This window comes from Pongo pygmaeus, chromosome 9, assembly GCF_028885625.2.
Source record: "Pongo pygmaeus isolate AG05252 chromosome 9, NHGRI_mPonPyg2-v2.0_pri, whole genome shotgun sequence".
NCBI classification, from domain to species: domain Eukaryota; kingdom Metazoa; phylum Chordata; class Mammalia; order Primates; family Hominidae; genus Pongo; species Pongo pygmaeus.
In genome coordinates this window covers 79,071,012-79,085,807 of record NC_072382.2, presented here as the reverse complement: position 1 = coordinate 79,085,807, position 14,796 = coordinate 79,071,012, and the positions used below count along the sequence as shown (strand labels likewise).

The following is a 14,796-nucleotide window of genomic DNA, read 5'->3' as shown; positions in this document are numbered from 1 at the left end:
TTACGTATTAGGAAGAAGAGGCTGGGTGTGGTGGCTCATGCCTGTAATCCCAGCACTTTGGGAGGCCGAGGTGGGCAGATCACGAGGTCAGGAGATCGAGACCATCCTGGTTAACACGATGAAACCCCGTCTCTACTGAAAATACAAAAATTAGCCGGGTGTGGTGGTGGGCACATGTAGTCCCAGCCACTGGGGAGGCTGAGGCAGGAGAATGGCATGAACCCGGAAGGTGGAGCTTGCAGTGAGCCGAGGTAGCGCCACTGCACTCCAACCTGGGCGACAGAGCGAGACTCCATCTAAAAAAAAAAAAAGGAAGAAGAACAACAGGATCCTATCAGGGGACCAAGAAGGAAGACGTACTTTCGATTAGGTGTCAGAGAATGTCTCTTGAGGAACTGACATAATTGGAGGCCTAAAGTATGAATGAGAGGGCCATCCATGCAGAGTATGTGGTGTGTGCAGGTGTGTAGAACTTATCTGAAAGAGCACACTGTATAAATATAGGCCCTGTGGTGTGAAAGTATTGACCTATTTGGGCAACTATGATAAGGCCAGTGTAGCTGGCATGGAATAAGCAACAGAGACAGAAACACACACAGTGAAATTGGAAAGATAGGCACCAAATCATGCCGGAGCTTATAAAGCCAGGATGAAAAATTTAGATTTTGATTTTATAAGCTCAGTGGAAATGATTTGCATTTATAAAATATTTTTTGGCTCCCATATAAATGACTGGAGGAGGCAGAAGGAGAGTCAGGAAGGCTAGGTGCCCTTTGAGAAAGTCTACATGAGAGAAGATGCTGACTTGAATTGGAGTGGTGGCATTAGAGATAGAAATGGACAAATTAAAGATTTATTTTGCCTTGAGGTCAGGAAGGATTTGCGGAGAAAATAACAACTAACTTTGGAAGTATTTGGTGGTTTAAGAGCCATAGCTAGGGAGTCAGACTGCCCTGGTTAGAATCTGGCTCTGCTATATACTGGCTACAGTATGACAGGGCAAGCTGCTTCTCTAAGCCACTGGTGAAATGGTTAAGAGTTAAAGAACCTACCTCACACGGAGTGTTGCAGGCAGAGGGAAAAGGTGAATGTAGAGTAAGACAAAGACAGGTGGGAGGACAGTGAGAAATGGGCTGAAAAGGTGAGTAAGTGAGATCCAAAAAGATCTTTTAGGCTATGTTGAGTACTTTAGAGTTTATCCAGAGGGCAGAGGCCAATTAAAAGGGAAATATAACATTCGTGATTTAGAAATACTACTTTGGCTGCAATGTGAAAGCTAGATTAATGAAGGGCCTGAGTGAAGATGGGGAGTTCAGTTTAAGAAGCTATCATAGGACAAGTAAGACATGGTAGGTTTTTGTTTGTTTTAATTTTTAGAGACAGAGCTGGGTGCAGTGGCTCACACCTGTAATCCCAGCACTTCGGAAGGCCAAGGCAGGCAGATTGCTTGAGCTCGGGAGTTTGGGACCAGCCTGGGCAACATAGTGAAACCCTGTCTCTACAAAAAATACAAAGAATTAGCTGGAGATGGTGGTCAAAAATTTTAGAGACAGAGTCTAACTCTGTTGCTCAGGCTAGAGTACAGTGCCACAGTCATAGCTCACTGCAGCCTTAAATTCCTGGGCTCAAGCCGTCCTCTGGCCTCAGCCTCCTGAGTAGCTGGGACTACAGGTGCACACCACAACACCAGCTAATTTTTAAGTTTTTTGTAGAGATGGGAGTCTCATTATGTTGCCCAGGCTGGTCTTGAACTTCCAACCTCAAGCTGTCCTCCCACCATGGCCTCCCAAAGTACTGAGATTATAGGCATGAACCACTGTGCTAGGCTGATTGTAGATTTTGTTAATGCAATTAAAAAAAGTAGTTGTTTACTATTTATCATTATGTCTCTAGTCTTAGTTTTGCTTTTTTTTTCAAGTGTCATTTCAGCAATTAAGATTACTTTTACTGACGGATGCAGTGGCTCACGCCAGTAATCCCAGCACTCCAACAAAAGTGAAGTCTCCAACAGTTTTGAATAGGAAACAACAAAATAACTAAAGCAACCAAAAAAGAGACTGGAAAAAGTCTACATAGTACAACTATATAGGAAAAGAAAGTGTCCCCAAACTCACTCAGATTTTGTAAATGCTGTCTCCAAAGAGAGTAAAAAAGACATGTCTATAAAACAAGTACAGATGCTATGAAACAGGAATTATCAGAGAAACAGTGGTTAATAGAAAATGTTATTGCCAAAATTAAGGACAAATTGAGTAAATCTTTCAAAAATATGAGAAATATGAGAGAAAAGATAAAAATTATAAGTTCAATCTAGGGTGTCTAGCATCCATCTAAAGAAATTTCAGAAAAAAAAAAACACAGGGGAGAAGATTAACAAATAATAAATTTCCCAGAACTGAAGGCACTACATACTCAGCATAATTAATGAAAAAAGACCCTCACGAAGACATTAATCACTAGACATTTCAGACTGCTATGGATAAAAAGGAGAAACAGGAAACTTCCAGAGATGAAAACCATGAAGGAAAGAGACTTACCAACATCAATATTTTATACTAAAAACCAATGGAATAAGCTTCCAAAGTTCAGTGGAAGTAAATTTCAACCTAGAATTCCATAAAAAATCCAGTATAAAATACCAGAAGTGCAAATCATAAATGTACAGCTCACTGAATTTTTGCAAAGTGAATACATCTGTAAAAAGCATATAGATCAATAAGCAGAATATTATCCCTTGTGCATCTTTCCAGCCACTTCCCACAACCCCACCCCACTAAAGGTATTGATATTCTCACCTTTTTTTCTTTCTTTTCTTTTCTTTTTTTTTTTTTTTTTTTTTTGAGACCAGGTCTTGCTGTGTCTCCCATGCTGGAGTGCAGTGGTGCAAACTTGGCTCACTGTAGCCTCAGCCTCTTGGGCTCAAGCAGTCCTCCCACCTCAACCTCTTGAGTAGCTGGGACTACAGGGGCGTGCCGCCATGCCTGGCTAATTTTTAAATTTTTTCTAGAGATGGGGTCTCGTTATGTTACCCAGGCTGGTCTTGAACTCCTGAGCTCAAGTGATCCACCCGCCTTGGCCTCCCAAAGTGTTGAGATTACAGGCGTGAGCCATCATGCCTGGCCTCTGATGTTCTTTTAGCTGCATAGGTTAAATTTTGCCTGTTTTTGAATTTTTGTTTGGGTTTTTTTTGTTTGTTTTTGAATTTTATACAAATGTAATCATATAATCTATTCTCTTGGATCTGGCTTTCACTCAACATTAAGTTTGTGCGTTGTTGTATAATTATTGTTTTTTCATTCTTATCACTAGATAGCACTGGTTCTCAAACTTTTTAGTCAGAATCACTTCTTAAAAATAATTGAGGGTCACAAAGAGCTATATTTTTATGTGGGCTGTATAATAGATAATTACCATTTTAGAAATTAAAACGAATTGTTCAAGCACAAGAATATATAAGCACAAATTTCACTGGCCTTCAGAGTGATGACATCACATTATGTAGCCTCTAGAACGTCACTGTATACTTGTGAGAGAATGAGTGAAAGTAGAACAAATTACATCTGAATATTATTATGAAAATAGTACATATTTCAAACTCCTTGAAAGGCTCTCCCTGTGAGTCCCTGAATCACACTTTGAGAACTACTGCCCTACAGTATTCCATTGTGTGAAAACACCACAATTTATTTAGCCATTCTGCTGTTCGTGGACATTTATCTCCACTTTTTACCTGTTGCAAATAGTTTTACTTTGCACTTTTTTTTTTTTTTTTTTTTTTGAGACGGAGTCTTGCTCTGTCGCCCAGGCTGGAGTGCAGTGGCGTGATTTCAGCTCACTGCAAGCTCCGCCTGCTGGGTTCATGCCATTCTCCTGCCTCAGCCTCCTGAGTAGCTGGGACTACAGGTGCCCACCACCATGCCTGGCTAATTTTTAATATTTTTAGTAGAGATGGGGTTTCGCCATGTTAGCCAGGATGGTCTCGATCTCCTGACCTCGTGATCCGCCTGCCTCGGCCTCCCAAAGTGCTGGAATTACAGGTGTGAGCCACCGCACCCAGCCCCACTTTGCACATTCTTATAGTACATGTCGTTTAGTGAACATACTATGCATTTCTGTTGGGTATACGTACTTAGACTTGGGATGGATGGGTCATCAATTCAGTTTTGAGTGGAGATTTTGAAATATCTGTAGGAGTCTACGGCCATACCACCCTGAACGCGCCCGATCTCGTCTGAAATATCTGTAGGAAATTCAAGTGAGATTGTTAACAGGAAGTTGGAGGTGTCTGTCTCTACAACTTAGGAAAGAAGCCAATGTTGCATATTGAAATTTGGGAGTAGGCCAGGCATGGTGGCTCATGCCTGTAATCCCAGCACTTTGGGAAGCCGAGGCAGGCTGATCACGAGGTCAGGAGATAAGACCATCCTGGCCAACACAGTAAAACCCCATCTCTACTAAAATACAAAAAAAAAAAAAAAATTAGCCGGGCGTGGTGCCGTGCACCTGTAGTCCCGGCTACTTGGGTGGCTGGGGCAGGGGAGTCGTTTGAACCTGGGAGACGGAGGTGTCAGTGAGCCAAGATCGCACTACTGCACTCCAGCCTGGCAACAGAGCGAGACTGCATCTCCAAAAAAAAAAACGTAATTTGGGAGTCATCATTATACAATTGACAGTGGAACCAGAAAGTTTGCATAAGATTGTCCAGAGCAGAATAAGTTGCGTAAAAAGGGGACCAAGAACTGAACCTCGGGGAATATCAACATGTCCCTGATGAATATAGGAAGGGAAAGCCATGATTGAGACAGAAGGGGTTGGCTGGAGGTAGGAGAAAGTTCTCATTGTGGAAAGGTTGTGTAAAACGTTGGAAAGTGTAAATTGGGCTTTGCTGTGGAACTCATTGTTGACTTTGGTGAGTGGATATTCAGCAAGAATGTATTGAGCTTGTCCATGCGTCAGGTGCTGTTCTAAATGTGGAGGGGAGATACAGCAGTGGACAAACAGGAAAATATTTTTTCTAAAGATGGGTGATCCTTATATATAGTGATGGGAAGAGGGAGAATTTGGAGACATAGGAAAGGCAAGGCAAGGATCTTTTCCCACCTTCTCTGTCAGATGAACTCCTCATCCTTACGTCTTGGTATATGAGGCCTTTTTCAGGTAATGAATTTTGTTAGAATTGTTTGTGAGCAAGAGGAAGTCACTTCTGAGCAAAGGCCTGAGGGCCGCCTGTAAGAAAAAGTTTGGGCTAGGCCGGGCGTGGTCGCTCACGCCTGTAATCGCAGCACTTTGGGAGACTGAGGCAGGTGGATCACCTGAGGTCAGGAGTTTGAGACCAGCCTGGACAACATGGTGAAACCCCATCTCTACTAAAAATTAGCCAGGATTGGTGGTACATGCCTGTAGTCTCAGCTGCTCGGGAGGCTGAGACAGGAGACTCGCGCGAACCCGGGAGGCGGTGGTTGCAGTGAGCTGAGATGGGTCCACTACACTCCAGCCTGGACGACAGAAGGAGACTCCGCCTCAAAAAAAAAAAAAAGGAAAAGAAAAAGAAAAAGTCTGGGCTTCTTGTCTTCTTGTCAGCCCTTTAGGTAGTTCTGAGACCCTTTTCACTGACTTGTAGATTGCTGAACAACTTCCTAGAAGATCTGACCTCCAGATAAATGAGGTGTTACGGGATTATGTAATGTCTATTTGTGTCTCTATAGGACAGTGAGCTGTGACTGCTTAGGGAATGTCAGTCCATTTAAAAGCATAACTATGGGAATTAGAAATCGATAAATATTGCAAAATCTCATTTTATTCATCTAATTGTTTTGAGTAGCCATTCCACAGATTTTGAAGTACACCGAAACTGGCTTGCTATCACTCACAGTTTGCCAATATCACAGTGGTATTATGAGGTAAGTTTTAATTTTCACCTTTTTTTTTTAAGATTCATCTATAAACTAGGTAAATATTACTGATATTAAAAATGTTTTCCGGCCAGGTGCGGTGGCTCACACTTGTAATCCCAGCACTTTGGGAGGCCAAGGCGGGCAGATCATGAAGTCAGGGGTTGGAGACCAGCCTGGCCAACACAGTGAAACCCCGTCTCTACTAAAAATACAAAAATTAGCTGGGTGTGGTGGGCACCTGTAATCCCAGCTACTCAGGAGGCTGAGGCAGGAAAATCGCTTGAACCTGGGAGGTGGAGGTTGCAGTGAGCCGAGGTCGCACCACTGCACTCCAGCCTGGGTGACAGAGTTAGACTCTGTCTCAAAAAAAAAAAAAAAAATTTTCCTGCCATCATAGATCTAATTAATTTTTATAAAAATTGTGGTTTCTTCTCAGTTCTGCCCTCTTGCACTACTAGGGAATCCCCTTACTTCAAAATGAGTTTCCCAGTCTATATAAATTGGGAGGTATAGTATCTACCACACTTTTTGAAAGAATAGTGGACTGGGAAAGAGGAAGAACTGGATTCTGAGGCCTGGCTCTGCCACTATCTAGTTACGTAGAGAAAGGATACTTCATGTCTCTGGGCCTTAGTGTCTCATCTGGCACATAAGGATTTGGAGTGAATTATTTCTAAGATCCTGTCTGTTCCTAATGTTTTGTGATTTTATGAGGAAAGGAATAATCAAATGTGATGTGTAGACATCAGGTAATATACAAACCATTCTCTCATATTGTTTATAAAAACTACGTCTGTATTTTTATTTCTATTTCTTTTCCTTTTTTTTTTTTTTGAGACAGAGTCTCGTTCTGTCACCCAGGCTGGAGTGCAGTGGCACAATCTCAGCTCACTGCAACCTCTGCCTCCCGGGTTCAAGCGATTCTCCTGCCTCAGCCTCACAAGTAGCTGGGATTACAGGCGCCCGCCACCATGCCCCAGTTAACTTTTGTGTTTTTAGTAAAGAGGGGGTTTCACCATGTTGGCTAGGCTGGTCTCGAACTCCGGACCTCAGGTGATCCACCCATCTTGGCCTCCCAAAGTGCTGGGATTACAGGCGTGAGCCACTGCACCCAGCTTGTATTTTTGTTTCTGGTATGAATTACTAAACTGTGTGTAATACTTTATGAAAAACAGACATCACTCCAGAAATTTCTTTTTTTTTTTTTGAGACGGAGTCTCGCTCTGTTGCCCAGGCTGGAGTGCACTGTCGCGATCTCCGCTCACTGCAAGCTCCACCTCCCAGGTTTACGCCATTCTCCTGCCTCAGCCTCCCGAGTAGCTGGGACTGCAGGTGCCCGCCACCACGCCCGGCTAATTTTTTGTATTTTTAGTAGAGACGGGGTTTCACCATGTTAGCCAGGATGGTCTCGATCTCCTGACCTTGTGATCTGCCTGCCTCAGCCTCCCAAAGTGCTGGGATTACAGGCATGAGCCACTGCGCCCGGCCCAGAAATTTCTTGATGAAAAGCAGTACTCTGCTGACAGGGAGTTGGATTTTGTTTTGTTTTGTTTTCTTTTGAGACAAAGTCTCACTCTCATCCAGGCCAGAGTGCAATGGCACGATCTCGACTGACTGCGACGTCTGCCTCCTGGATTCAAGCGATTCTCCTGCCTTAGCCTCCTGAGTAGCTGGGATTACAGGCACCCACTACCATGCCCAGGAAATTTTTTTTTTTTTTTTTTTTTTTGTATTTTTAGTAGAGACAGGGTTTCACCATGTTGGTCAGGCTGGTTTTGAACTCCTGACCTCAGGTGATCCACCTGCCTCGGCCTTCCAAAGTGCTGGGATTACAGGTGTGAGCCACTATGCCCGGCCCAGGGAGTTTTTTTTAAGGCAAATTTTTTGCAACTTTCCTATGAGTTTCGATACCGTATTTAGTATTTTATATGTATATATAAAATGGAATACCATAACCCATGAGGTAGATACTACTATCCCTGTTGTATAGGTGCAAAAACAGACTTAGGCTGGGCACGGTGGCTCACGCCTGTAATCCCAGCACTTTGGGAGGCCAAAGTGGGTGGATCACGAAGTCAGGAGATTGAGACTGTCCTGGCTAACATGGTGAAACCCCGTCTCTACTAAAAATACAAAAAATTAGCCGGGTGTGGTGGTGGGCTCCTATAGTCCCAGCTACTCGGGAGGCTGAGGCAGGAGAATGGTGTGAACCCGGGAGGCGGAGCTTACAGTGAGCCGAGATCGCGCCACTGCACTCCAGGCTGGGTGAGAGAGCAAGACTCCATCTCAAAAAAAGAAAAAGAAAACTGAAACTTAGAAAAATCTAACAAAATATACTATTCTAAAGCTTGTATATTTTCATATGATTTCTATTTTCATTTACTCATTAGCAACTGTTCCTTTAACTAATGGTTATTTGATCCCAAACAATATGTCAGGCACTTACTAAATGCTGAGGATACAAAATGATAAAGGATAGTTTCTATTCTCCAGGATCATATAACTTAGTGAAACAAAATATAATAGCATTTGTGTATTATTTTGTTGTTTATAAATATATTTCATATGTATTATCTCATTTAATCTTCATAATACCTCATTTTACAAATAGGGAAATTGTATCTCTAAGACAGAATTTGAACCTAAGTTAGTGAATTTGTTATTTAGATGAGTAGAACCATGTCATAACCAAGTTTATCATCTCCAGGTTTCAAATTAATTTCCTTTAAGTATAGTTGACTGTATTTAAGGAAATTGAAGACCTTGTTAAATAATTTACAAGACAGGTTTTAGTGTTCTGTTCAGTCTTACATAGGAATTGTTCTTTTAATTTAGGGAATATTTTAAGTGCAACAGCATTTCACTGTGATATTTGTTCGTTTGTTTTTAATTAAAAATAGAGACAGGGTTTCACCATGTTGCCCAGACTGGTCTTGAACTCCTGGGCTCAAGCGATCTGCCTGCCTTGTCCTCCCAAAGTGCTGGGATTACAGGTGTGAGCTACCAGGCCCAGCCTCATTGTGCTGTTTTAAAGACCAGAGAATGAAAAATTTTAAATCATTGCACCATCTTTGTTTATTCAGTTATTTAGGATATGTCTGATCTTCTGTTTTTATCACAGGCAACTTCAGAGTGGACGTTGGATTATCCCCCTTTCTTTGCATGGTTTGAGTATATCCTGTCACATGTCGCCAAATATTTTGATCAAGAGATGCTGAATGTCCATAATTTGAATTACTCCAGCTCAAGGACCTTACTTTTCCAGAGATTTTCCGTCATCTTTATGGATGTACTCTTTGTGTATGCTGTCCGTGAGTAAGTCTGGAGCATGTCATTTTTTGTGTGGAATGTATTGAAGAAATAGTACAGTGTTAAGTAGTATTAACTTACTCCCAATTTAGGAGGAACAAAGTTTATATGATAGCAAATGCTAGAACAATGAAAAATTGTATTGTGCTTTAAACTACATGTTTAAAGCACTCTAGCTGAATCTTGTGGAAGAAATGGGGATAAGGTGGAGTTACAAGGCAGAGGTTGAACAAGAGATTATGAATGTTGTGAAAAGAAGTAGTCCCAAGTATAGTTCTAGGGTCATTTCTCCCACCCAGAATAGCTCCATATGTTTTTCTTTGCTTCCTTGCAGCAGGCCTCCAGAGACTTCCATCACCTACCCTATCTTGGGGGTTGCACACAGTACATGCACAGTAGCGCACATGTATGCATTGTGCTAACCACCAGTCTGCTTTTACAGAGCTTTCATTCTAGTAAACTCAAGACATTTCACTGAGTGCTTTTAGTTGTTTCCGCGTATACTTTCCTTCATGAAGACTCTTTGTTATTTTAAGTTATGCTTATATTTTAAATGTTTATGTTTTACAACTTATAAGTTAATTTTAAGTATTGAATACACATATATAGAATGTCTTGCACAGTGACTTCCAAGTACTAAGTTTCAGTTAATGTCAGTTTCCATTCTTTCCTAATTCTTTTTTTTTTTCCTGAGATGGAATCTTGCTCTGTTGCCCAGGCTGGAGTGTTGTGGTGCGATCTTGGCTCACTGCAACTGCCTCTCGGGTTCAAGCAGTTCTCCTGCCTCAGCCTCCCAAGTAGCTTGGATTACAGGTGCACACCACTATGGCAGGCTAATTTTTGTATTTTTAGTAGAGACAGGGTTTCACCATGTTGGCCAGGCTGGTCTTGAACTCCTGACCTCGTGATCCACCCACCTCGGCCTCCCAAAGTGCTGGGATTAAAGGCATGAGCCGCCGCACCGACCTCATTCTTTCCTAACTCTTAAGCTTGCTGGTGTGATTGTGACAGAACAGTGACTGGTGTTCATTCAGTGACCCTTGTCATAAATGGATCATTTCTGTTTGTGAGGCCCTCTACACTGAACCCTTGCCCCACTCAGTAAAGAGTCCCTTGGGAATGTCTTAACCCTTGCGCATTCTCGTTGAATTATCCTGTTTGAAACCCTTCCTTTCAATCTGTTTATGACCTGGCAAGAGTTGAAAGGGAAGGTAATTTTTAGTATACTCTTTTTAACTCAAAATGTTTGAATTCAAGCTTCCAGAGGAAGAGTATACAAGCACAAAGGGAGAGGAAATAGAATTCATTTCCATCTGCAAAGTACAGGGAATAGTTAAAAAGATTGTTGAAAGGCCAGGCATGGTGTCTCATGCCTGTAATCCCAGCACTTTGGGAGGCCAAGGCTGGTGTATTGCTTGAGCTCAGGAGTTTGAGACCAGCCTGGATAACATGGTGAAACCCTGCCTCTACTAAAAATACAAAAATTAGCCGGCTGTGGTTGCCGGGGACTTGTCCCAGCTACTTTGGAGCCTGAGGCAGAGAATCTCTTGAACCTGGGAGATCAAGGCTGCAGTGAGCTGTGATTACGCTACTGCACTCCATCCTAGGCGACAGACTGAGACCCTGTCTCAAAAAAAAAAAAAAAATTGAAATCTATGTGTCAGTTCCCAGAACCAAGCACGATATACAGATTATTAACTTATTTAATTTTCTCAGTGACCCTGTAAGTTTACTGCCTCTATTCATGAGGGAACTGAGGCTCCATAGGGGAAAAGGAGGATACCTTTGCTAGTCCCCCTTTAATTGCGTCTATTATTTGTTTTAGATTTATTGTTAGAATTTGCCACTCTTCAAATGTAGCACATTTTCAATATCATCTTTTTATAGAATAATACATCCCCATTGTAAAAACTTTGGAAAAGCACACACACATGCAAAGTAAAAATGATTCATACTCCCCCACCTATACTAATCACTATTAACATTTTGGTGTATGTTAGTTCAGTCTCTTTTCTGTGTTCGAATATAATTTTCACAAAATAAAAATAGGATCTTACTATTTTGTCACCTGCTATTGTCACTTAGTAATATATCTCAACATTTAAATGACATACATTTTTACATAAAGGTTTTTAAATTATTATTTGGACAGTCAGGAGGTGCACATTTGCAGTTCTGTTCTTAATTTGGCTGGTATTATGATATATAATTTAGAGTGCTAATCGGCCTGGTCCACAGTTTTTACTCTTAAGGACTGAAATAATGTATGCTCTCTCAGTTTTCAAAATCCTTACTTTGGGGTTTACGTGGCTTTTTATTTTTAATTTTATTAAATGAAGACTTTGTTTTAGATCAGCATAGCTTAGAAAAAGACGTGGAACAGGCCCCGAGGTCCTTGTTTGTGCTACCACTTTTTCTTTTTTTTTTTTTTCTAGTGACAAGGTCTTACTACATCGCCCAGGCTGGCCTCAGACACCCAAGCTGAAGTGGTCCTCTCACTTCAGCCTCCTGAGTAGCCAGGCACCTGCCACCCTGCTCAGCTTGCTGTAACCTTTTTAAGAAATCAAGAATGGCATGGACTTTGGGATGCCAGGGCAGGAGGACTGCTTGAGCCCAGGAGTTCGAGATCAGCCTGGGCAACATAGTGATACCCCATCCCTTCTAAAAAAAGAAAAAGAAAAATTGGGAGAAAAAAAAAAAAAGAATGGCATGTAGTTTGTCAGGAATGACTAATGTATCATAGTTTACTCTGCAGAAGTGATGTTCCAATGAAGATCAAAGTTGTTTCTGTTTCTTTCCTAATGTTTCAATGTAGGTGCTGTAAATGCATTGATGGAAAAAAAGTGGGTAAAGAACTTACAGAAAAGCCAAAATTTATTCTATCGGTATTACTTCTGTGGAACTTCGGGTTATTAATTGTGGACCGTATCCTTGATATTCTATGTACTATTCCCTTATTCTGATGTATACTAATACAAGATTAATGTTTTCTATAATAATGATTGGAGATGTGAGCTCCTTCTGAAAATGAGTGTGGGGTGGGTTAGTAGGCTCACTTAACTGTGGTCTCTGCCCAACTTCACTGGACTCTGAGGTTAGAGTATTTCATTTCTGAAAAATTAGTGGGATGTGTGAGAACCAGCTAAATCATCAATAAAACAATGTACTGAGATTGTGAACTATTTTTAGATTAATCTGATACATACATATTAAATAGTTTTGTAACACATTATTCCAAATACCTTTAATTGGAAAAGGCATATCACAGTGTGCATGTGGGAATGGTCAGGCATTTGTGCTTTTCTACCATCTTGGCTTACCACATATTAAAAGGCAAAGTTTTTAAATTCAGGGCTTCTGGATGTAATTAAAATCCTTGCAATGAAAGCTAATAGTTTCAGTTTTCATAAAGGTAGCCTGGTGTGGAGGAAAGCACCCAGACTCTGGTTTCAACATAACCTGGACCCAAATCTTAGTTGCCATTAACAGCTTTAGAACCATGAGTAGATGAATGTCTCTGAGGCTTAATTTCTTAATCTCTAAAGTATCTCTAAAGAGGATAATTCTAAATACCTCACAGGTTCATTGTGAGGCTTAATACATAAGATTGTATATGTCCTATAAACAATGCAATGCTGCATGCTGGTGGTCTTAGTAGCAGTTAGGTCCCTTCCTTTCTCATCCCTAATTCTAAAAAACAAAAAACTTCTTGCCCCTGAGCTGCGGAGCCTTTAAGGTAGAAAAGGTAGGAAAAACCTGGGAAAGTTTTGTTTTTCTTCTTAAACATAAATTTGTTTTTAAATTTAAAAAATTTGTATATTTTAAATCATCTAGTCTAAGATGTCATTGAACATAAGTTTCTTTTCTTTTTTTTTTAATTTGAGACAGTCTTGCTCTGTCACCCAGACTGGAGTGCAGTGGTACAATCTCAGCTCACTGCAATGTCCGCCTCCTGGGTTCAAGTGATTCTCATGCTTCAGCCTCCCGAGTAGCTGGGACTACAGGTGTGTGCCACCACATCTGACTAAGTTTTGTACTTTTGGTAGAGACGAGGGTTTCCCATGTTAGCCAGGCTGGTCTTGAACGCCTGGTCCCAAGTGATCTGTCCCTGTCAGCCTCCCAAAGTGCTGGGATTACAGGTGTGAGCCACCACACCCCCAAATGTAAGTTTCAATTAAAGATTTGACTATGGTGTTTGCTTCAGCAAAATTGGAATGATACAGAGATTAGCAAAAATAAAAATATGTGTTTAGGCCGGGTGCAGCGGCTGACGCCTGTAATCCCAGCACTTTGGGAGGCCAAGGTTGGGGAATCACGAGGTCAGGAGTTTGAAACCAGCCTGGCCAACATAGTGAAACCCCGTCTCTACTAAAAATACAAAAAAATTAGCTGGGTGTGGTGGTATGTGCCTGTAGTCCCAGCTACTCGGGAGGCTGAGGCAGGAGAATCGCTTGGACCCAGGAGGCAGAGGCTGCAGTGAGCCAAGACTGTGCCATTGCACTCCAGCCTGGGTGACAGAGTGAGACTCCATCTCAAAAAAAAAAAAGTATTTAAAAAAAAGATTTGAATCTGTTTATAGAAAACATATTTATGAGCAGTCCACATTAGTAGTAGTATTTTTTGTCTTTAATTTTGCTATTAAAGCATTTGGAATTTCTATACTCCATCAGCTGGTATAGTTCATTATGAATTTGGTATCCTCTGTTGTCTTTCCTTGACCTAAGTCCAGATATTCATTTTCAGTACAATGGCTTTTTATTTGGATTAATGCTACTCTCCATTGCACGATTATTTCAGGTAAACATAATTGTTTAATCACATTTTTTCCCGTTTAGATTAGTTTTTAGATTATAAAGGGAACAGTGTAGTGGGTGACGGGTAAATTTATTTAACTGTTTTGAGTTGCCAAGTGCGATGGACACTTTTATTAGGTATTTCTCACAAATTCCATCTTCTCTTTTGACCATAATTTTCTTAATTTAACAGATGAGACAATTGTACTCCAAAAGCTTGTTAGCATGCGGCAGGCCTGAATTAAATTGAGTTTTTGTTTGTTTGTATTTTGAGACAGTCTCACTCTGTCGCCCAGACTGGAGTACAGTGGCACAATCTCAGCTCACTGCAACCTCTGCCTCTTGGGTTCAAGCCTCATGAGTAGCTGGGATTACAGGTGCACACCACCATACCTGGCTAATTTTTGCATTTTTAGTAGAGACGGGGTCTTGCCATGTTGGCTCGAACTCCTGACCTCAAGTGATCCTCCTGCCTCGGCCTCCCAAAGTGCTGGAATTATAGGCATGAGCCCCTGTGCCTGCCCTAAATTACATTTTCTTTCTTTTCTTTTTTTTTTTTTTTTTTTGAGAATGAATCTCGCTCTACCGCCCAGGCTGGAGTGCGGTGGCACGATCTCGGCTCACTGCAACCTCTGCCTCCCAGGTTCAAGTGATTCTTGTGCCTCAGCCTCCCAAGTAACTGGGATTACAGGCGCCCACCACCACGCCCGGCTAATTTTTGTATTTTTATTAGAGATGGGGTTTCAACATGTAGGCAGGCTGGTCTCAAACTCCTGACCTCAAGTGATCCGCCCACCTCA

General features: G+C 41.5%; 1 protein-coding gene across 9 annotated transcripts in view; it reads left to right on the top strand.

The window, feature by feature from the left end:
* ALG8 (ALG8 alpha-1,3-glucosyltransferase) overlaps positions 1-14,796 on the top strand; it is a 38,471-nt gene that overhangs the window by 5,961 nt on the left and 17,714 nt on the right. For all 9 annotated transcript variants that reach the window (XM_054437856.2, XM_054437858.2, XM_063672109.1 and 6 more), the window contains exons 2-5: positions 5,822-5,900; positions 9,016-9,209; positions 12,019-12,128; positions 13,933-14,000. In XM_054437856.2, the coding sequence (XP_054293831.1) occupies positions 5,822-5,900; positions 9,016-9,209; positions 12,019-12,128; positions 13,933-14,000 (451 nt within the window). The remainder of the gene's footprint in view (positions 1-5,821; positions 5,901-9,015; positions 9,210-12,018; positions 12,129-13,932; positions 14,001-14,796) is intronic.